The 22,997-nt window shown below is 54.5% G+C and overlaps 1 protein-coding gene across 3 annotated transcripts; it reads left to right on the top strand.

The window, feature by feature from the left end:
• The first annotated feature begins 2,485 nt into the window (after positions 1 to 2,485).
• Positions 2,486 to 19,820, top strand: DNAJB12 (DnaJ heat shock protein family (Hsp40) member B12). Of its 3 annotated transcripts, none has more exons than XM_046026573.1 (9): positions 2,486 to 2,772; positions 10,399 to 10,570; positions 11,298 to 11,443; positions 12,851 to 13,036; positions 13,155 to 13,234; positions 14,310 to 14,419; positions 16,006 to 16,178; positions 16,675 to 16,772; positions 17,950 to 19,820. In XM_046026573.1, exons 1-9 carry the CDS (start codon positions 2,640 to 2,642, stop codon positions 17,977 to 17,979), a joined length of 1,128 nt encoding a protein of 375 aa, XP_045882529.1. In that variant the 5' UTR covers positions 2,486 to 2,639; the 3' UTR covers positions 17,980 to 19,820. The 3 variants fall into 3 exon arrangements, with proteins under 3 accessions (XP_045882529.1, XP_045882530.1, XP_045882528.1); XM_046026574.1 differs by having other exon boundaries at positions 2,490 to 2,772; positions 16,675 to 16,826; XM_046026572.1 differs by having other exon boundaries at positions 2,532 to 2,772; positions 16,675 to 16,820.
• The last annotated feature ends 3,177 nt before the right edge of the window (positions 19,821 to 22,997 follow it).

The following is a 22,997-nucleotide window of genomic DNA, read 5'->3' as shown; positions in this document are numbered from 1 at the left end:
TAGCACACTGTCTTCCCTCCCGAAAGCCAAAGAGGCATCCACACAGCTGTCTAAGGCCATCCCCTCACTAGTGCCCCAGATGCCCCACTGACTGCTCTAATTGTCTCCCCTCTCTCCTGCATCACCAACATTTCTTGACCACTTAAATGATTCCTGTCCCAGATTTAAAAAAACAAAACCAAAAACTTCTCCACGTTCCTCTCCACCACCAGTCCACTTCTTCCTCACCCTCAGTCTCTCGAATTCATTCCTAGCAGGTTTTCACCGTTACCATCCACTGACAGCAACCTTGTCAAGGTCAGCACTGACCTCCACTTGGTCACATCCGGGGGTCGTTTCTCAGTCATCCTGCTGCTTGGCCTCCCCACAGGGTTTGCCAAAGTTGCGCCTCGCCCTCCCTCTTGAAACATTTGCTTCACTTGACTTCTGAGAACTCATTTTCTTACTTACAAGCTGCTTCTTCATTCTCCTTTCCTGGTTCCTCCTCCTCTCCCAGACCTGTAAATAAGCGAGCCACAGGACTCAGTAATCAGACTAATATTCTTTCCTATCTACCCTCTCTTCCTCGATGCATCCAGGGCCAGAACTGTAAATACCATTTACCTGCCCTTGTTCATTTGTCCCATAGCTTTAATACCATCTGTTATCTTCCAAAATTGTATTTTCGTCCTCATCTTCTTCCCTAAACCCTACAAATATGCAGCTTCCTACTTGACATCTCCACTTGACTCTAAAAGGCATCAAAAACTTAACACACTCTGAATCAAACATCTAATATCCCCTCTACCAAACTGCTCCTCTCCAGCTTCCCCAGTTTCAGTAAAGGCAGCCTTTGTTCTCACACTGACCAGTCCAAAACCCTGAAATCTATTCTCAACTCCCCTCTTCCTCACATCCCACATCCAATCCACTGGCAAACTTGTTTGATTTGTGTCTTCAAAATATATCTAGAATTTGACTACTTCCCACCACCTCTACCCATTTCCCAGCTCTGAGTTACCGGTAATTCTCACCTGGACTATAGTAGTAGCCTCTTACCAAATCCTGCAGGAAAGTCCAGTAGAAGGATGAGAAATGACCAGTGGAGTTGGCAACGTGGGTAATGTAAGGGCCTACTTAGCCAGAGCGAGCCATTTTGTTGTTTATGCAGTAAACTTAGATTGACCCTGTCCCCCCACAGAGGACCTTACTTAGAAACAAGTCTGGGAAACCAGTAAAATATGGCTGACCAGCTCCTGATAACAGAGCCCATATACCAGGACGTGTCAAGTCAGGGGGAGGTAACAGAGCCCAGAATACAAGGATGAGTCAAGCCAGGTGGAGACATCCAATCAGGAAAGCACCTCCCTAACCACCCAAGAATGTGGGTCCTGCCTTTTGGGTGCCAATTCCGACCAGAGTGATGGGCTAGTTCAAATAGCTACTATAGGGTGAATTGTAATTCAGTTGGCCACCTGTGTGTGGCCAGGCTCAACCACATGGCCTTTGCTCTATAAAAGTTAAAAGTCTGTGAGGCTGGGAGGGGTTGCCTCTTTGCAAGAGACGGCCCTGGCTGGTCAGTTTGATTCTCGATGCTTGGCACGAAACAAAGCTTTGCTTGACCTTCGCTTTCTATCAGTCTCGCTCCTTTGACCATGGACCCAACAGGTAACCTTGACAAGACTGCTTTCACTGGAGTGGCAGGCTTGAAAGAAAGCCTGATAGAACAGATTCCACTCTGCGGTGTAAACCTACATGCTCCTGTAATAACTCACCAAGAAAATTTCCGTGCAGAGCCTTTGCAAACTCTTCCTTCTGCCTGGACCATCGTCCCTCCAGAGAGTCATATCTGGAGTACCTGCTCTTTCTCCTGAATTCAGATTTGTTAAAATGCCAGCTTCTGAGAGACTTTTCTGATCAGCCTATTTAAAATATCCACTGGGCTGCCTGGGTGGCTCAGTGGGTTAAGCCTCTGCCTTCCACTCAGGTCATGATCTCAGGGTGCTGGGATCGAGCCCGATATGGAGCCCCACATCCAGCCCACATGGGGCTCTCTGCTCAGCGGGGAGCCTGCTTCTCCCTCTCCGCCTACTTGTGATCTGTCAAATAAATAAAATCTTTAAACATAAAATAAAATATCACCTACCACTCTCTATTTCCTTTTTTCTTTATTTTCTTCATAGTATTTGTCACTATCTGAGTATTTCGGTCTCCCTCCTACCCCCCCCCCCGCCCCCCCAACACACACACACTAGAATTTAAGGTCTATGAGGGCAGGGGCTTTGTTTTGTTCACCACTGTACACCCAACCTCGCAAGTATCTCTGGAACGAATAAATAAATGACCTTCGTCTCAAACTCACAGAGTTACTACCAAGAACGTGCAAGCATATGCAACTTTAAGACCTCCTAATAGGACCCTCTGGAATCCAGGAATGTTGGGCATGCACCTTCGTTAATACCTCTCCTAGCCGTCCTCCTCTTAGAATACATACGGTAGCACTTCCGCCCTCGCTCAACTCGCGCTCCAATCTCGGAAAAGGAGGGGCGAGGGGTTTGTGTCATCATCCTGCGCCCGCCTGCCCCGCGACGTGCCGGCTGCTGGCGCAGCCCTCCGCTCGCCCGGCCTCCCCCTCCCTGGTTCCGCGCTGTGGTTCCGCCATGGAGTCCAACAAGGATGAAGCCGAGCGCTGTATTAGCATCGCCCTCAAGGCCATCCAGAGCAACCAGCCCGACCGGGCGCTCCGCTTCCTGGAGAAGGCGCAGCGGCTGTACCCGACGCCGCGAGTTCGCGGTGAGTGTGAAGTGCCGGAGAGGCAGAGAGGACATTGGAACTGATGGGGGGAATACGGGAACGGACCGAAGGGAGCAGTTGGAGGAGGGGGAGGGGTAGCGAGGCGCGGCTACGCCTGCGCACTGAGACGCGCGGTGGCCGCTGGGAGGTGTAGTCTTTCGCTCCCACGCCTCTCCGGGACGCTGGACACCTGATGACAGGGACGGCCGCGACTTCAACTTTTTGGGCGCTTGTGGAACCCTCTAAAATTTTGAGTTACCGAGAATGAGAGGCAATGGCGGGCGAGAGGAAGGGAACTTATCTGGAAGCGAAATCGAACTACTTTTCCCAAGGGGCCATTCGGTGGCCCAGGGCCGGTTGCCGGCCTGGGAAATACTATAGTTTAGGAAAATAAACATAACTCCTCTGAAGGAGAGAATGGGTTCTGGGGAGGGAAAGGGGGCTTCGGACCTTCCCACGGCCTGGAAAGGCGTCTTCATATCTTCACTCTCTGGCATGTCTCCGGGCGAGGGGCAGGGAACACCCTCCCGAAACTAGAACCTGCCTTTTCCCCTCGCTCCACACCACCGCCCTGCACCCGCCGCCCTGAGGCGGGCCTCTCACTCCTTCTTGGAACCTCTTCACCCGCCTGTGAGGTTCGGGGCTTGTTGAAGACGCTGGGCCCGGGCACCCCACCCACCCTCGCCCACAAGAACCCAGCAGTGGCCCCCGTGTGGACAGCACAAGGCTGCTAAGTGTCCCCGAGCTGGGACTTCGAAACCAGGGAGGGATGCGTGAGGTTGTCTCAACTACTCAGCATTTCACTCTAGCCAGGAACCGTCTTTTTCTTTAAGACTTAAGAAGTTTTTCTTAACACAAGCTGGAAGGGAGAAAGATAATCCAGGGGCACCAGGATGGCTCAGTGGGTTAACCGTCGGCCTTTGGCTCACGTCATGATCTCAGCGTCTTGCAATTGATCAGGCATGAAGCTCCCTACTCCCTCTGCTCCCCCTCCCCTGCTCCTGCTCTCTCTCTCTAAGTAAATAAATAAAATGTTAAAAAAAAAAAAGTCCATTAAAGATACAGTTATGACACTGGTGTGTCATACCAGCAGTTATGACACTGGTGTGTAACAGGTACTCCGAATCAGAAGATCTAAGTTCTTGTCCTGAGTGCTGCCCTGCGAGCTTTCTGAGCTTGGGTTTTCTTAGCCGGGAAATTAGAGGGTTGGTGCAGATGTGAGTAACCATAATACCATAGGGCTTCTCTGTTTAGAAAGCTCTTTTGAGGGATGCCTGGCTGGACCAGTCCGCAGCGCACTCAGCTCTTGATCTCGGGGTTGTTAACTGCAAGCCCCATGTTGGGGGTAGAGATGACTTAAAAAAAAATAAGTAAATAAATCTTAAAAAAAAGAAAAGAAAAGAAAAAGCTTTTTCAAATGCATTTTCTCACTTGAGCCTGCCCTATCAGGGAGGCAGAGCAAAGATCATTATCTTTGTTCTATAGATGAGGAAGTATCTCAGAGGCAAGGGACTTGCCCAAGAATACACAGCTAGAAATTGGAAAGTTCTTTGACTCTATAAATGTTTAATAGAGGAACAAAATGAGAGAGCAGTCAGCCTCCTAACCTTCTTTGCTCACATTTGGAATTGAGAAAGGTGAACACCAGCAGAAGAGGCCACCTGGAACACTCGGATTTTCCTCCTTCCTGACTACAGGTTGATCTTTGGCCTCTTTGCCTTCTCTTGAAGAGGGTTTCAGTCTGTATTTGCCAGGACTCCTGAGGTAACCTGCCCAAGGAGCTTCCCTATGAAATAAATCACACTCTGCAAGAGGGGAGCCTGGGGGGTGGGCAGCTGGAGACCCGCCAGTCTCAGAATCCTGTTTGATCCTGATGCTTCTGGGGACTCAGAGCAGGCAGCCAAGGAAGGATGGTAACAACATGGCCTTTGGGGCTCTTGTTGTCAGCAGCCTCCTGGGCCAGTTTGGGGGCTTAGACTGGTGTTCTTCCCCGGGCTCAAGAAATGGAATTTGCTCAGGCAGAATAGTCACCTGCATGATTGTCATATTCCCGCTATTATGGAGAGACTATTCCTCATGCCTCTCTGTAAACTTGACCTTGCACCATCTGTAGCCCTGTACTGAACTGACAAGGAGCTGGGGTTAATGTAGGCCTGGGATGGAGAAATCTTGGTTAAAAAAAAATATTAGGTAGTTGTTTACACTTGCTGTGTGAGGTTTGAGCTCATTCCAGGTGCTCATTCAGTGCTGCAGACTTTGTTTTATTTGCAAGGTCCTCTGCTTGGGGCTAAGTGCATATACGGCAGGATCGGTAAGACATGATCCTTCACCTCAAGGAGCCTATCTTTTAGCGAAGGAGACACAGTTACAGAAAAAAGGAGGCACAGTGTTAGATACCAAGGCCTGAAGGATAGGCATGAAAGATCCAGTCCCTGCCCTCTGTGGTTCTGTGAGCTGGCATGGAGGGCTGGGCATGGAGCGCTGAACTCTGAACTACCAGCAGTCTCGTGAGAGACTTAAAAATAACGGCAGAACACAGGTGATGGAAAATAATGGTAGATCACAGTGAGGGAAAGCTTCAGGGAGGAAGACAGGCAGCATTTGAACTGCACTTTGGAGAAAGGGAGCAGACTTGGAGAAGGACATACTGGGGAAAAGACACGGAGGCTGGGAGCTGTGTGGTTTGGGGGAGAGGGTTGGGTGTAGCAAGATTTGGCAGCTGTGGAGGTGGTAATTTGAGTATAAAGAGGATTAAGGCTGGAAAGTAGGATGGGGCCAGATTGTGGAATTCCTTTCCTGCCAGACCAGGATATTCACTTTATTCTGTAGTTGGTGAAAAGACCATTGAAGATTTTGAAAGCAGGACTAAGATGAGGGTACCGTTCTTAAAAGAGAACAGCATGAAGGGTTAATGAAAGGGAGGAGAGACTCGAGTCAGAAACCATTTGGGAGCCCATTCATTGCAGTGAGTAGGTCAGGAGCTCCGAGCGCCTGAGAGAAGGCAGTCCCGGTGAGGTCCTTGGGGAGGAGGCACCATGCCTTGCATGAGAGAGGTATGCTGAGGAGAGCTGGGGGCACAGACTCCAAGCCTGTGTGTCCGGGGAGAATGCAGGGCTGAGGATGGTGGGTGGGAAGAGATGGGCAGAGTGCAAGGTGCCAGTGACTGTTCCAAAGGAGCTGTCAGCTTGGAGCTCAGGAGAGAGACCTAGGTTCCAGCTGAAAGTCTGGTTGTGTCCGTTTGACGGCGCTCACTGGAGTCCCGCCTGGCCGGGGTCACCGTGGGAAAGTGTAGAACGCACACAGCAGGTTGCTGCAGACAGCGCCCTGGGCCACATCTGTCCTTCACCAACGGACAGAGACCGGGGAAGCCACAGTGAGATGGAACAACAGGAAGAGGCGATCTTGGGAGAGGGAGCAGCCAGGTGGCCGCAGAGTGGTGTCGGGAAGGTGGCGAGCAGCACCGTCAGGCCTCGTGGGAGAAGGACAAGTTGAGAAATGAGAGGGGAAAGATCAAGAACACAGGTAGACGATGGGTCTAGGAGAGGTGGAAGGACAGACAGAGGGAAAGGTTAGGGTGAAAGGAGACTCCGCAACCTTGAAGGGCCAAGGGACCCCACAGTGAAAAGGCCGTGAGGGGATTTCAAACGCGAGCTGCCAGAGGTGGGACCAATGGTGGGACACCTGTACTGTGGAGTAGTAGCTGGCCCTAAGCGGGGAAGTCACAGGGCAGGGCTAGTGGGGCCGGTCATTCCCTTTCTGGGAATTTCTGTCCAGCAGCTGGCGGCACACTGGGCAAGGCCTTTGCTGAGGCTTAGCAGCAATGGTGGAAAGTACCGGCTTTTTCAGGGCGCCGATGGGAACTTCCTCAGTTTCCCCAGCATCCACAGAGAGGGGTATCCCGGGTGATGCTGCAGCTCGGGCTGCTTGCTGCTTGAGGGTCCAGGGGGAGTCAGGAGGGCCACACCGGAAAGGCCAGCCTATGGGGGAGGGCTTTTTTTTTTTTTTAAGATTTTATTTATTATTTATTTGACAGACAGAGATCACAAGTAGGCAGAGAGAGAGGGGGAAACAGGCTCCCTGCCGAGCAGAGAGCCCGATGCGGGGCTCGATCCCAGGACCCTGGGATCATGACCCGAGCTGAAGGCAGAGGCCCTAACCCACTGAGCCACCCAGGCGCCCCGGGGGAGGGCTTTTGCTTTCAGGGTGTCAGCGCGGGAGATGGTTTGGGGCTGGTGAAGTCCAGGGTGGGGCTGACCTTGCAGGGTCCTCAGCCCTTCCGTTCACAGAACCGTATTCACGCCTCAGAGCAGCCCCGGGAGGGCAGAGACGGCGCCCTCCCTGACGGATTCCATAACATAGCTGCTTAGCAGAGGAGCCGCACTGTCCGGCTCTGCTCCCCGGCTGTTGCCCTACGCCGGCCTTCCTCTCCAGGCTCGCTGTGAGCACTGCAGGCACCTGGACAGAGCCTGGAAATGAAACGAACAGTAACAGAGAACACTGCACACTGGCTGGGTGTTGTGCTAAGTCCTTTATATGCACTTGCTCAGCTCCTCTTCCCGCTCCCTTGAGAGAGATAGAGTTTGACATGAAGAAGCTAAATTGACTTGTCTGAGATGACCTTGCTAGCTAGCGGCCGAGCCACCTCTGAACCCAGGCAGCCTCACCCTCCAGTCTGGCTTTGAGGAGGGGCCACCGCTGGTGGCTTTGGCCATAGAAATGCTTTCAGCCCTGCCTCAACTGCCACCTCTCCCTCTGCGGTTCTCGTTTCTTCCACCAAGTTCCTGTCTTTTTAATAATATATATTTATTTTTAAAGATTTTATTTATTTGTCAGAGAGAGAGAGAGGGCACAAACGGGGAGTGGCAGGCAGGAGGAGAAGCAGGCTCCCCGCTGAGCAAGGAGCCAGATGCAGGACTTGATCTCAGGACCCTCAGATCTTGACCCAAATTGGAGGCAGACACTTAACCGACTGAGCCACGCAGGCATCCCCACCAAGTTCCTGTCTTTTTAGATGTCTGGCTGCTTTACTGCGAGGGCAGAGGCAGGATTTAAACACAGCCTTGTCTGTCTAACTCCAGAGTCACGTTAGGCTGTTCTGTGTCATACTTTTTGTGATATTTGCGAGGCAGTCACATCCCACAGCTCTGGCCGAGGCGGTGTCTAGGCCAGAAGAGAGACCTATTTGCCAGCAACCAGAAATCTTGATTTGCCAACCCAAGCAGGAGCCTTCCGTGTGACCCCGAGCACATCCATTCCCCTTTGGGCTCCCTTTCCACAATGTAAGGATATTAGAGTGGCTGACTCCATGTAATTACCCTGAAAAGTTTCCAGAATCTTCCCTGAGACATACTAGAGCGAGTCCATCCCATCTCCTGGCTGATGTTCCCATGTATCTGTGGCAGTCTAACAGTTGGTTATGTTGTCCTTAGAGTACATTAGCTCAGCCTGGACCCCTGAGGCTTCCAGAGAAACGGAAATAAACAAGTTCTGTAAATGCCCTCCACACCCAGCAAGCCAGCTCCTCCCGCTGTCCCATCTTCATCAACGTCTCTTCATCTTTTGTTCTCTTCTTTTGCTATTCCTCGCTGCCTGGATGGAACTGGCAGCTGGGACAGTCTGAATCTTACCGTTCCCGCTGGGTGCCGAGCCTGCTGAGTGCGGACACTGCTTTCCTAAGCCCTGGAGCTCCCCAGCCAGCCGGTTCATCAGCCGGCGTCACAGTGTCAGCAGCCACTTACTTTGAACTTTCACTCTGTCAGTTTCTATGCCAGGTGCTTACACGTTATCTCATTTCCTGTCACACATCCCATTACCTGTGTATCCCTTGGGAAACTGAGGTTCAGACAGATTGTAGATTTTTTATCAGCCAGGGACATACTGCTAGGATGTGAGATTTGAGATTTGAATCCCAGTCTTTCTGACTGTAACTTCTCTTCTCTATTTGGAATGACTGGGCTGGAAGGGGTTCTCCATGCCGAAAGCCAGACTCAGACAGTCTGGGATAGCATAGTTAAGAACAGGGTTCTGGGAGCTGGGTATCCAGGGTTTAAGTGCTGCCTGCCCAGCTCGTGCAGCCATGGGCCAATGCATCAGCCATATAGCTCTTTTGTACACTGAGGATGGTGGTAGTGAGACAAATCTCTAAGGCCATTGTCAAGATTAAATGAACTATACGCAGAGCACTGTGTCCAGGCCGGCCTAACACACAGCGAGCACTCGGTATGAGTACTCCCAGTGTGTACTCCGGGCTTTCCCGCAGCAGTCCTCCACCTCCCTCATGCAAGGCAGGCTCACCGTCAGCTCCTTTCCCAGTGAGATCACAAGACAGCAGAGGCTCAGAGCACAGTGGCCCACTCAAGCCCTGCCGCTGGCCCCTCATGTGAGGCCAGGGGATGTTGCTTTAGAGGGTGCCTGACACCCAGCACAGCGTGTTGAGTCCAGCCGGGGGCACTGCTGTCCCTCCTCAGCATGGTGTCCTGGGTCCCTACAGTGGCCCAAGTGCCTGGCTTCCTAGGGCACTGTACCCTGGGCATGACTGGGGTTTCCAGAACTGGTTCTGTGCCTGGAATAAATGGGCACAGGGAGCTTCTGCCAGAGATTTGGGCTCTTCCTGATTGAGAAGCAGGAAGCACGGAGCTGGGTTTTAGTAACTGGGACCCTGAGGGTGACAGCTGATGTCCTACTTAGACTCTGAACATTGAAGTAGGGTGTTTGACATGGCCAGCCACTTGAAAAATGTAAAGAATAGCAAGTAGCAGAGGTGATTTATCCCAAGTCTCCTACCATCTCTGGCCATCTGAGGCAAACTCATTGCCTCCATCCCCTTCACAGCTAAGTAATAGACTCCAGGAGCCTTTCCCACCAATCCCAGCTGAAACAGATGGTCCTGCTGACTGGGGTCCCCACTGAGGTGGGCAGCGCACTTTGTCCATCTCAACAGAGTCTGTTAAACACACTACTTTGGGAGGTGCCTTCGTGGCTCAGTCATTAAGCATCTGCCTTCGGCTGTGGTCATGATCCCAGGGTCCTGGGGATCGAGCCCCACTTCAGGCTCCCTGCTCAGTGGGGAGTCTATTTCTCCCTCCCTTTCCCTCTACCCCTCCCCCAGCCTCATGTGCTCTCTCTCAAATAAATAAATAAATCTTTTAATAAATAAATACATAAATATACAAACACACACACTACTTTGGGATTTTTACACCTGAAGCATTTATAGTATGGGGTTTTTTTTTTGCAGAGTTTTAAATTAACCCATACCCAGGAGCGCCTGCAGTCTCAGTCAGTGTACAACCCTTGATCTCGGGGTTATGAGTTCGAGCCCCACACTAGGTGTAGAGATTGCTTAAAAACAAAATCTTAAAAAAGATTTAAAATAACCCATACCCTGACAACAACTGAGCTCTGTGGATCCTGCGAAAGCAGGCAGCTACCCTACTAGTGCCCACTGCCTCCCAACCCCCCATGCCCAAGTCAGGGATGGAGCTAGTGGCTCTCCCGGAAGAAGCGGCAGGTGGGATGTGGGATGGGGGTTGGGTCCTGGCCTCTCTCAGGACCAGGCCGCCCCTCAGTTGTGGCACATGGCCTTTCTGGAACAGGAGCCCTGAATGCTTTGCTTGCCTCACACAGCCCTGATCGAGTCCCTCAACCAGAAACCACAGTCTGCCGGTGACCATCCCCAGCCCACAGACACGACCCACAGGAAACCAGGTGGGGCCGATGCCCCCTCGGCCAACGGAGAAGTTGGAGGAGGAGAGACCACCAAAGGCTACACAGCAGAGCAAGTAGCAGCAGTGAAAAGGTAGAGGGGCCGGAGCCTGGTGCTGCTGGGAAGTTCCTAGCTCGAGAAGGCTTCCTGCAGTGTGTCCCCCACCTCACATCTGCCTGTGGTCCAGGTGGGCCCTGAGGGGTCCTGAGGATGGACGAGGTCCAGCTGGGCGGGCTCACTGGGCCCCGGGAATGCGGGCTGTCCTGTCCCCTCCCCTCCCGCCAAGACAGCCCACAGCAAGGGCTAGAAATGCTGCGTCTGCCACCGGCTTCCTCTGCTGCCCGCCAGGCAAGCCTCAGCCTTTTCACACAGCTCTGGTTATCAGAGATGGGGCTTGGGCTCCCCTTCCAGCTTCTCCCCTGCCCCCAACAAAGACCCTTTCAGCGCAGAGCCTGTGTGACCCAAAATGGAGACGGGACATCTATCCCTCCAGGGCTTGGGTAGGCCCCCGCGCAGACACTGACAGGCCTTTTTGAGGTGGCCTCCGGTGAGAGTGCCTCTTAGCAAAAGGAAATGGTTCCTGGTCTGAAACACAGCAGCTGCCCCCTCTGAAATCCGAAATGTATTCTGGTGTTTGCCCTGGGCCCTACCTGGCTCCCCATCCGGGATGGAGCTCATTGAGGCTCCCTTGTCCCCAAGGTTTGACGGCTGACCTAGAGGAGCTATCAGCCGAGCCCTGCTGGTCCCCCTGAGCTGAACGCTGCCCGTGCCTCGCCCCCCTCACCTCACGGCTCTGGGCCCACTCTACTCCTTCCCCCAGGGTCAAGCAGTGTAAAGATTACTATGAGATCCTGGGGGTGAGCAGAGGGGCCTCCGATGAGGACCTGAAGAAGGCCTACCGCAAGCTGGCCCTCAAGTTCCACCCAGACAAGAACCACGCACCAGGTGCCACTGAAGCTTTCAAAGGTAGGCCAGCCTCGGTTTCCGGCTGTTTGGTGTTTCTTATCTCCTGCCCTTGCCCTTGGGAAGTAATAAGAGGTCAAGACAACTTTTCCAGGAAGTGGCCTTGGACCTGAGTCCCCTGGGCTCAGGAGCTGCTTCCTGGAAAGAAAGTCCTAGCAGCCACCTCTAGCCTGCTGAATCTGTCAGAGCTCACAGAGCACCAGCCCTGCCTCTCCTTCCTCCACGTTCCTCGGGAATGATAGGAGGGGAGCTGAGGCAAGAGGGGACCAGCGGCTTCACGGTCACACAGCGATTGAGGGGCAGAAGCAGGCCTCCTGACTCACCCGTGTGCATGTTCCTGTCTTGGGATCTTGGTAACAGTTTCCCTGTGCTGAGGGGCAGAGTAGCCTCAGGTCAGTGGCCCGGTGGCCTCATCATCACCAGCAGCAGCCACCAACCCCGCACTACACACACACTCACATGTAACACACTCTCCCACGAGGTGGTAACCACAGCCAAGAAGAGGGCCTGTGGCGGAGCGGGTGACAGAAGGGTCCCCTGAGACCTGGTGTGCTGCTTCCCGAGCCCACCCTGGTTACTCCAATCCAGGCTGCTTCGGTTGGGCCTGCTTGGTTTGGGGTAGTCTGCAGGCATCATCCCCGTCAGACCCCACCCAGGGGGAGAAGGTGAGTAGGATTAGGTAGGTGAGGTAGCCATGGTTAAGGTTGGACCAGCCCGGACTTCTGCCTGCCGCCCGCACGACAGACACGGAGGTGGGAGCCAGCCTTGGGGCCTTGTCAGAATGAGAGGAGGGGGTTCTCCTTATTCCCTGGGGTTGCGGGTTGCAGACGCAGCTCTGACCCACTCCTTTGAGAGAGTGAGTCACTTGAGAAGGAGCAAGAGACTAAGGACGACCTGGAACTGGGTCCTTTGAGGCACAGGTTTCCTACCTGGGGTGATCTCAGAGGGAGGCCTTGGGGCCCGGCCAAGGAACAGCAGCTGGGACCTAGACCCCAGACAGGAGAGGGCTGGGCAGGCCACACTACTAACAGTGGAGAAGTTTTGACTAGAACCTCGTGATCTGGCCCTCGCCAGGAGTTGCTGTAGTAGTAAGATAAGGCCCCTAAAGGGCCCCGGGGCATAGAAGAGGCTGGGCCATCCTCTTGAGGTGGAGAGCAGGGGCCTAAGTGTTAGTGTTAATTCTCTACCCGGAGCAGATGGCCTCGATCCACTTCGAGGTACTCCTGCCTGCCCCCCTCCTCTCACATGCCCAGCAGCCCAACTTCTGCCGACCCGGAGGACTCCCACTTCTTAAAATACCAGTTGAGTACCTAAAGGAAAGGGTACCTAAAGGAAGGGAGCTCTTGGCTGCCGTGGGAGCCTTCCCTGCATGGCCTGTGTCTTCAGGCCTGACTTACACCTCCTTTCTAGCCATTGGCACAGCATATGCGGTACTCAGTAACCCAGAGAAAAGGAAGCAGTATGACCAGTTCGGTGATGACAAGAGCCAGGCAGCCCGGCACGGCCATGGGCATGGGGACTTCCACCGTGGCTTTGAGGCTGACATCTCCCCCGAGGACCTCTTCAACATGTTCTTTGGCGGTGGCTTCCCGTCTAGTAAGTACCCCAGCCTACCTGCAGCCAAGCCTCCCTGGGGGTGATGGTGGAAGACTGGATGCTGGCTGCTCCCTTCCCCAGCAGCCCCGCCCCCTGACTCAGTCCCTCTGACCTCCAGGTAATGTCCACGTCTACAGCAACGGCCGCATGCGCTATACCTACCAGCAAAGGCAGGACCGCAGGGAGAACCAGGGTGACGTGAGTGAGAAAGGCACCGGGGAGAGCAGGGGAGGGTGCCAGGCCCCACCTTGGGTGCAGGGCCTGAAGGGGAAGTGACATCCCCAGTTGTCCGTTCTGGGAGGGCAGTGCCCCCACAATTCTCAGCCAAGGAGCCATCTTCGCCCCCCCCCCGCTTGCCATTCTGCTGAGCGACACCAGAGGGAGCCACACTCCACAGTGCTGCCTAGAAGGAGGGCAGGTTTGGTGGCCCCTGTTAGGGAATGTCATGCAGAAACTTCTTCACCTACAGACAGGTTTGAGTGTGAAAGGCCTTTGCACAGTCCATTTGTTCATAAGGCCACAGTGACATTTTCCAAGCAACGGGAAGTGAAACATGACGAGAGAAGTGTGAGGGATGACAAAGGTTGTTGACTCTTCTTGCTTCCTTCTAGCACTCGTAAAAGATGGACACAAAAACTATAACCAGACCGTGCTTCAAAAGCATTTTGAATGCCACACGTTAAAGAACAGCTAGCTGACCAACATTAAGATACTGTGGACAATTCAGGAGCATTTAAAATTATGGCAGACGGTGGGGGTCCCTCTGTTCGGTCAGTGTGGCCTTATGTTTTTAGTTATTCGTGTTTTTAAACTGTATGTATGTGTATTGAACATACAGAAGAATTTTTAAAATCACAAATTATCACACAGTAAACAAATTTGTTTTTATCTACAATTTTTTAACTGGCAGTTTTTGAACTGGTACACAGTGAAGGCCTCCCTCCGGCCCTGCCTACCAGTCTCCTGGAGGCGACCACTCTTGCTTGTGTTTTTGGTAATCTCTGACGAGCAAGCACGTGTAGGTACCCTCTTCCTCTACATAACACCAGTTGCCATCTTGTTTTCATCTGGGGGAGCTGGCAGGTGGAGGAGCTTCCGTCTTTCAGGGGCCTGTAGGGGGGAGGACGAGAGAGTAGTGTCACAGCCTGTTTGCGTGGCAGCTGCCTCCTGCCGCCGGGGCTCCTTTGCGCCTGGAAAGCCAGTGGTGGTTGTGGCTGATGCCGCGTTCCCATGCATGACGTCCAGCTTGAGTGACCACTGACTCTTCCTCCAGGGCGGGCTGGGGGTGTTTGTTCAACTGATGCCTATCCTCATCCTGATCCTCGTGTCAGCTCTCAGCCAGCTCATGGTCTCCAGCCCCCCGTACAGCCTGAGCCCAAGGCCGTGAGTACTTGCAGCCAGGGACGGGGTTGGGATGGTGGGCGGACAGGGACCTGGGATTCTCAGCCGCCATCAGGGGCATGTCTTCCCATCCTGCGGGTCCTTGATCACAATGCAGAAATCTGGCTTATGGTCAAGAAAACACTTTATCTGTTGAGCTTAGGTTCTTGATCTTTTAGGGTCATGGTCCCCTAAGAAAATGTCATGAAAAATGCAGATCGTCTCTCTCAAACAGTGCACGTGCACACGGTAGTGCGCATGATTTCACAGGCTTCATGTTCCCCCCATCTGCTGAGATAAGAACCTCTGCTCTTAAGTTCTGGTTGGGGACCTTGGGGCCATGGAAAGAATAGGGGCTCTAGAATCAAACAGAGCAAAGGAGGCTTTGAATCCCAGCTACTCTACTAACTAAGCAGCAGTGTGACGCTGGGCGACGGTCTGAGCTTTGTTTTCCTCATCTGTGCAATGGGGATAACATCTGCCTGTGAAAATAAATGAGTAATATACATATGCTGGGCTCGGGGCGCCTGCTGCAGGCTCATTCGGTGGAGTGTGCAGCTCTTGATCTCGGGCTCTGGAGTTCCAGCCTCATGTTGGGTATAGAGATTACTTTAAAATAAATAGGCAAAATGTTTGTTAAAAAATGCCACGCTTGCCAGAATGTTCGACAGTGTTTGTTGAATGAATATATAATCTCAGATGCCAGTAGTGAACTAGGGCAAGTTATTTGGCCTTTAAGGTGTCAGCTCCCCTCATTTATTTCTAGCACCTGGCCTGGTGTCTGATACATACATTGTTACAGAGTGGGTGCTCAGCTTCTACTGGTGGAAGCCCTCCGCTCCCAGAGGGGCCTTGCTCTGTCTGGGAGCCTGGAGGCCTTCCTCTTGGCCAGCAGGGGGCAGAGTCGGGCCACTGGACCCATACAGGCGGCCCAGGCTCTCTATGGCCTGTTGCCAGCCAGCCCCTTGCTCTGCGGCTGGAGAGGCAACAGAGAGCAGGTGTAGGGGCTGTGCTGCCCCCAGCACTGTCTTCTGTCTGTGGCGTGTCGAGGCTCTTCCCACAGCCTGCAGAGCTTGTGGGTGGAGCTGGAAGGTGGGACGAGAGCTGGAAGGCCACAGCTCCATGGAGTCCTTCTGTCATGTTGTTCCTAAACCTCTTAACTCCAGACTGAGATTCTCCGGTAGGCAGCCAGGCCCTGGGCAACAATCGCCTTAGGGGAGGAATGCGGAGATGGAGGCACGGGGAGCCTGACTCACACCCCTAATCAGAGGCCGAGGCCTGCCTCCCCTCCTGCGCCAACCAGGGCCTCTCATAAAGGGGCTTCTCCCCACAGGCCCCAGTCTGCAGTGTGGTAAGCAGAAGCCCGAGGAAGAGCTGGCCAGAGTCTGAACCACTTGCATGGTGGGGGACACCTTGCCGTTCCTTCAGACCCTCATTTTGGGTGTTACGCAAGTCCCGCTCTGGTCGAGAAGGAAGCAGGTCCTCCCGTGGCCTATGCTGTATGTCCTTTTGGGGTGCCATGTCATCCTTTAGAACTGCCCTGGGCCGGGGGCCTGTGCCCACTCTGTGCCTGATGTATTTCTGGCCAGGTCGGTGGGCCACGTCCACAGGCGAGTCACTGACCACCTGAATGTCGTCTACTACGTGGCAGACACCTTCTCTAAGGAGTACACAGGCTCCAGCCTCAAAACAGTTGAACGGAATGTGGAAGACGATTATATCGCCAACCTCCGAAACAACTGCTGGAAGGAGAAGCAGCAGAGTGAGTGTGTGGGGGTCGCGGGGACAGAGCTTGAGAGCAGGGAAGAGAGGCCTGCCCACCAGGGATTTGTGGGCCCAGCACCTGGAACGGCCTTGTACCAGCCCCTCCCAGTCAGGAGCAGGACCCCGCCTGCTGTTTGGTGGGGCCAGGAGCCGGGGGCCACCTGGAGAGTTCCTCCAGGTTCCTGTAAATCACAGCCATCAGCCTGTTTGGCTGCCAGAGGTAAGGATGTCAAGACAGACGCACGTGTCCTGACCGCTGAGTGATGGGGCCTCCAGCTCTGTCTGTGGGACCCAAGGGTGGTCAGACCAGGGTAACAGCTTCTTTCCCTCTCACAAGTTGGGACCAAAGTCCAGGGTCATTCCTAAAGGGAGGCCAGCTCTTTCCCAGCTAGGGGCCTGTAACAGCCTTTCTCCCGCCCCCACAGGCTGGACAGTGCTCTGGTAGCCTTTGGGAGGACCCAGGTGCATCCTAACTCTGCCCTCTTGCTTTGCAGAGGAAGGCTTGCTGTACCGGGCCCGCTACTTCGGTGACACAGATATGTACCACAAAGCACAGAGGATGAGCACGCCGAGCTGTAACCGACTGTCAGAGGTGCAGGCCTCCCTGCATGGATAGTCCTGGGCCAGCCGCGCCACCGAGGTCCAAGTATGAGCCAGGGCTTCCTCTGCCCTGCAACTCCTGGCAGCTCTGGCCCTGGTCATGAGGCGGAGGCGGGTGGGAGGGAGGGAGGGGGATGGCCTGTTGATGACAATTCCTCGTCCCCAGCCTGACCTCCCGCCTGCAGTGTTGGGGTAGCTCTAGTGTGTGCTCAAAAAGCAAGGTCTGTTTCGGGCCTCTAGTGCTACTGGGAATGTGGGGAGCCCAAGAGCCAGGCAGAAGAGGGAGCTCAAGGACATTGCTGAGGGCCATGAGTGCTTCCCTGGTCTCATCCAGTCCCCCAAGTCACCGTGGCCCTTTCCCAAGTACAGCAGATTATTTTGTCTGTGCTCTATTTAGACCTCCAAGTATCACTGGTCCCAAGGTAGGCCCCTCAACGCCCCGCCTCCCAACACACACACACACACATACACTCACCACCTGACATCAGGAAGAAACACGTGAGCATGGGTGAGCCAAGATCCCATCCTCCTCCTCTGCTCTTCCTGGCAGGAGGAGATGCAACAGGGTAGATGGGCAGCCCCACAGTGGCTCTGGGAGGGAGCCAGCAGTCTGGGAGTAGGAGAGACCACTCGCCCTCTGGTGGAATCACAGGCAGTCTTTCAAGTGCTAGTACAGCCCGCCGCCTGGAAGCCACAGGCATTCGGCCTGCGCAGGCATCTCACCTATGGTCTAAGGAAGAGAACAGAGGTCATGAGTTGAGGGTAGAACCAGAGCCTGTAGTACAGAAGGGGAGCGGGTGGGTATGCCATGTCACTGGTAGCAGGCTCCCGCCTCCTGCACCCCTGCATGTGGTAGTGAGCTCTGTTCCCAGCAGTTGCCGGCGGGGACAGATGGGACCAAGCCCAAAGGAGTGTAGGCAGAGCCAAGAAAGGTTCTTCTCTGTGTTGGTACCTGCCTATCCGTCCTCTGCCTGTGTCCCCCTCGGCAGGGGTCCAGCTCCAGACACTATGCTTTGAGGCCATCTGCTAGCGCCTCCGGGAGAGTGACAGTGCAGGAGGGAGACAGGTTGGGGCTGAGGTGGGCAGGCCAGCAGCCAGGAGGTTGGCTTGTTTGTAGAGGCTCCAGGCCACGTGATCACCGAGCTAACTGCTACCACTCTCCTCCGCAGACCATGAAATCCCTGGAGAATTTTTGGTGACATGCACTGAGCCAAGGTGATGGACTGTATATTTAAGGAAAGACATAAAAAGAAAAAAAAATTAAAATGGAATTGGAGGCCGAACGCCACACAGCTGCCCTCTCTCACACCCAGTAAATGCTGAAAGCTCTTAGGACAGGAAAACCTGCCACGGGGCTGCTTCCCTTCCTCCCAGCGCTGGCAGAGGCTCAGGCTCCACTTCGGCACTCTCCTAGGATACGGAAACCATGGCAACGAAAGTAGAATGTAAAACTTGGAGCAAAGGGCTGGGGGAGGGGGCGCCAACTGCCTTCCTCCCCCTCCTGGGAGCCACCACCAGTCACCTCTCCGTGGAAGCCAGTCAGAGGCATTGGCCAAGGATAGGAGGAGGAGGAGAGAGAACTCTCCATAGAATGTAATTTTCAGAGCATGTATATGTACATATATATATATCTATTTATATGTAAATAGCATATATAAAGATATATATATATACATATATATAGATATATACAGTCTACTTTTTAAACTATGCAGGGATTTGGTTATTTAGCTGATTTCCTCCCTGTTTTAGAAAACGAGGCCTGTGTGGGGAAGGTCACTTGGTCCTTCAAAGGCTAGACATTGGCCAGAGCTGACAGCCTGAAGGAAAATCCCCCTCAACCCCAGGCTGCTGTTGATGGCAGTGGTAATCATGATAATGTAAGTCTAGAGAACTCAGAGGGTGTCAGGGTCATGATGAAGCTGGAGGGGAACAGGCTTTCAGGGGAGGAAGTGCCCCTAGGGCCAGGTTCCCTGTAAGGATCCAGTCGTGGTAGAGGCCCCCGGCTGCCTGCTGGTGTGGCACCACCCACCACAAGCTTTGGTCAACTCAGGTGGGCTCTTGGGCCTGGAGCCCAGGAGCCTTCTGCCCCCTTGCCACAGAGAGCAGGGTTAGAGAGGGGACCAAGTTCTGCCTGGCCACCCACCCCGCCCCCCTCCCCCCCCCCCCCCCGGTCCCAAAGTGGGTTTTGCCTTATAGATGCCACAGGGCACAGCTCCGCGCTGTTGCCACTGGTTTTTCCCAAGTCAGGCACCAAGGACTCCAGACGGTTCTTCCTCCAAGAGTCAGCCAGGCGGTGCCCAAGACCCTGGGGCAGCAGCCGCCTCCTGAAGATAGCCCAGGCCTGTGGGCACCTCCGTCTCCGCCATCCACGGACGTGCTGCCACCCGGCCTTCTGTTGCACTTTGGACAAAGGCTACATCCGAACCTGAAGGGTTTCCTTCTACTCACCTTGAAGTGAGGATTTTTCTCACAACAGCAGTTGCTGCCAGGGGAAGGGAGGGAGGTTTTATTTATTCCCACAGTTTATACTGAGCCTTTTGGAATTACCGTTTTCCCCAAATTTTCCTCTGGCAGTGGGTGTGTCCTAGAGCCTGCCATCGTCCAAAGCCTTACTTCCCTAAGCTGCAAGCCGGGAGGCCATCACCACCCTCCCAGAATTTCTCTTGGCTCCTTTTTTTTTTTTTTTTTTTTTTTTTTTCTTAAGTAACCCCCAATGAATAAGATTCTTGCTGGGAAAGGAAGCTTGGTAAAGAAGTGTCAGATCGGATTTTTGAACGAGATCCCACCCTGTGATGCAACAGCCACCCCAGCCCGAGAGACACTAAGAACTGGCCATGGGCAGGAGCGCCCCACCCTTGGTGGCCCCGGTGCTCTGCCGCCACCTCCCCTACCATCTGGTCTCGGTAGCCGTCCCCAGGTGGGTTGACCCATGTGCAATAAGAACATAGATCCTAAAGGATCCCCTGAGAAGCTGTATTTCTTGAATTAGAATTCTAAAATTGTACATCTATAAATACATGTTTATTATGTGATTGGCCTTGGTGGGTCTGCATTGAGCAGGGGGGCTGAGGTGGGACACAGCCCAGGCCGGACCACCAGCAGTCCTGGGTGACCAGCCCAGATGTCGTCCTCACCGCTTGCCCCAGCTGACAGCCACTTTGGTCACAAGTGTTCTTCCAAGGCTGACTCCAGGCAAAGGGGAAGGGGCTCAGGCCAGGATTCTGGGGTCCCTGGTAACCTCTGCTTCCCCCGGTTCCTGCTCCCTCTCCATCCCTCCTGTGAGCAAAACATTGAGAATCTTCCCTCCCCGGCTGGGAGCTAGAACCCACTCTGGATCCAGAGCAGGGGGAAAGTTCAGTTTCTTCCATCTCCGCCTGCAGTCTTCTAGACACACTTCCCACAGCCCGCCCTCCTCCTCCAGAAGGTCGGAGAAGTTAAAAATGTGGCTGCCCGAGGAGAGCTTTCTGTGAATGGAGCCACCCATCTGCCCGGGCCTCCCAGAGACAGGACCCTGCAGCCCTGACTGGTGGCCCGAGGCCCCTCCCGCTGCCTCTCCAGCCAAAGACGGCCAGGCTGCCTGGTGGTGCCACTGCAGCCGGGGAGCTCATTGGCTGTCCCTGCCCAGGGTCACCGCCGCTGGCTCTGCCTGGTCTGCGAGCTGCCACTTGTTAGTGGCAGTTGGCAGAGGCGTCGCCAGCCACCCCCTTTCACTCCTCCCATCCCCCTACCCTTGGCAGGCCAGAGGGGGCGGGCCAGACTCTAGCTGACTTGTTGGCTGCAAAAAAAAGCCTCTGACAAGTGTCCCCACTTGTCAGGTGGCAAAAAAACAAGCCACTAGTTCATCCAAGCTCCCGGGACCTGCCCGCTTATCTCCTCGTCCCAGGCTGCCCCCAGCTCTCCAGAAGGGACCTGCTCCCTGGGACAAGGAGCATGCGCCCTGGCCCACTGGAATCTCCTTGCCCCCAGTTCCCTGGGCAAAGTCACCCGGCTGTACGGGGCAGACACCCAGACGGCGGTGCCACGACTCAGGTAAATAGACTGTTGACACAGTGTCGCTTCTGGAGCAACTCAGAATCCTTACCAGATGTCACACCCAGAACAGGAAACTGAAGCCTGGGGAGAGGCAAGGTGATGCCCAAGGGTTCCCATGAAATTTGCATGTCCTCGGGGTCTATGTAGCAAAACAATCATTCTGCAAACATTCACTGAACTTGGATTCACTGTGCTCAAGAAGATTAACCCCACTTGTGTCAAGGTAGATGGTGGGAGGCCTGTCCAGAAGGGTGGAAAAGGGAAAATGGAAATTAATATGAGGGGCTCGGGCTGGGGACAAGTTTCCCAGAGGGGCAGGGGCACCCTCTCCCACAATCCCAGATGTGTCCGCCCCACCATGACGGCAGCTTCCCTGAGTCGACATCATCCCTAGGAGACCACATAATAGATCATTTAGTTGTTGGTTTTCAGTGTGGCTCCCGCAGCTGCATCCACGTCCTAGCTGGGTGGCCCTGGGCAGGTCATTTAACCTCCCTCTGTCTCCATTTCCTCATCTTCAAAACGAGAGTCATAAAACCACCTACCTCACTGGATTACAGTGGGGAGTAAAAGCATTCTCACATGTACAGCCCTTGAATCCCGTCTGGGACACGAGAAGCTCTAAGTGCTGTTACATGTCCTCAGTTGCCAAAGATTAATATGGCGGCTCAAGCCCCATTCCAGGCCCTGAACCCACAAAAGTGGCAACCGGACAGGGGTTTGACAGAACCCAGAGGGCGGGGGACAGTGATGGAAACAAAGCTAGGAGTGTGGCAGGTGTGAGCAGCTCGACCAGGGGAGTCTGGGTAAAGGAACTGGCACCTGTGACCGAGCGGGGAGTCCCACAGGGCTGGGGGCGGAGTGGGTGCTCCAAGCACCCTTCCCTGACATGCAGTCAGTGAGCAAAGTCCTGGAGCTGGGGAGGCACGGAGGCGACCACAGTCAAGGGTGCTGGGCCCTGCCCTCGGGGAGGTTGGCGGGCACACCTGAACCCTCTAAGGCTAGCCATGAGGGAGGCAGGTGGCGGGAACAAAGCTGGAGGCCTAGGTTGTGTGCGCACGGTCACCCCGTCACCCAGCCTCTCGTGGAGGGCTGTTTCCCCAGCAACAAGGCCAGGGCCTCCTGTGGCTTGTATCGCCCCACAGCTGTTTGGCTGGGAAATAAAGATCCAGAGCCCAGACACAACAAAGGGTATGAGAAAGGCAGCCTACTCTCTAGGACCCCCATGACCGAGCAGCTCCCCCTAGAGCCCAAGAGTTGGGGCTTTGCTTGGGAGGAGAGTGGGGTCCTGACAGCCACAAGGTGTCCTTCCTTACCCCAGCTTCCCCAGCCATGGTTTGCTTCTGGGAGGGCAGGGATGCCGTCTGGCTGGGCTTGTCCTTGGGAACAGGCAGGGTGTACAGTTCCCCAGGGGAATTGGTGCTGGGAGGGGCAAGGGGTCGGGCTCAGGGCCTTCAGGGAGTCTGGTCAGCAACCCCACTCCTTTAACTGGACTCCTGCCATTTTTCTGATAGACATAGTGAGGGAGCCCAGGAGATGGATGTCTGAGCAGCACAGGAGGGTGCCAGTGGGCTCTTCTTACAGATGGAAACATGGAGGCCCGATGGAGGGAGGGAGGCTGTTTTTGGGTTCCTGGTTCATGCCCATGGCCCTCCCGCTCTGACCCAGCTGCCCACTGGAGCCTCCTCCAAACACCCTTCCCTGACATGCTGCCCCGGTTCCTTCTGCCAGCAGCCTTCCCATTGCTCTGCCACCCCACCTCCTCTGGGAGGCCTGCCATGATCCCACAGCCTTGGCCCAGCCCTGCCCTCTCACCCGGTCAGTCCAGAGGTGTTTGTGCAGTTCTTGGATGAAGGCTCTGCACCCTGGAGAGGCAAGGGCCTGCCTGGGGCCTGTCCGGCTGCTTCAGTGCTGCCGGCCTGGGCACTGTGGGGCTTCCATGAACGCAGCTGAAGGAAGAAAGGGCCCCTCCTCAGTGTCCACACACCTTTCTGATGGCCACTCATGGCTCTCCTTCCACTGTTTTCTCCACACCAACACTGCCCACAGTCACCCTGTAGGACGCTTGGCAGCCATAAACCCACATACAGAACTAGGGACACTTCTCCAAGACCCGAGAGGGCTCATGCAAGGTGTGCCCCCTGCGTGCCGCTGGCCGGTGCTGGAAGATGACCAGTCTTGT

The sequence above is a fragment of the Meles meles genome, chromosome 13 (assembly GCF_922984935.1).
Source record: "Meles meles chromosome 13, mMelMel3.1 paternal haplotype, whole genome shotgun sequence".
Classification (NCBI taxonomy): Eukaryota; Metazoa; Chordata; class Mammalia; order Carnivora; family Mustelidae; genus Meles; species Meles meles.
This window is presented reverse-complemented; position numbering and strand designations above follow the sequence as displayed.

What these genes read in the sequence shown, in the direction of transcription:
- DNAJB12 (XM_046026573.1), top strand. Translation starts at nt 2,640, where the DNA reads ATGGAGTCCAACAAGGATGAAGCCGAGCGCTGTATTAGCATCGCCCTC. An exon ending in TGCCACTGAAGCTTTCAAAG is followed by an intron (nt 11,444 to 12,850) that starts GTAGGCCAGCCT and finishes CCTCCTTTCTAG; the next exon opens with CCATTGGCACAGCATATGCG. An exon ending in CTGGAAGGAGAAGCAGCAGA is followed by an intron (nt 16,179 to 16,674) that starts GTGAGTGTGTGG and finishes CTTGCTTTGCAG; the next exon opens with AGGAAGGCTTGCTGTACCGG.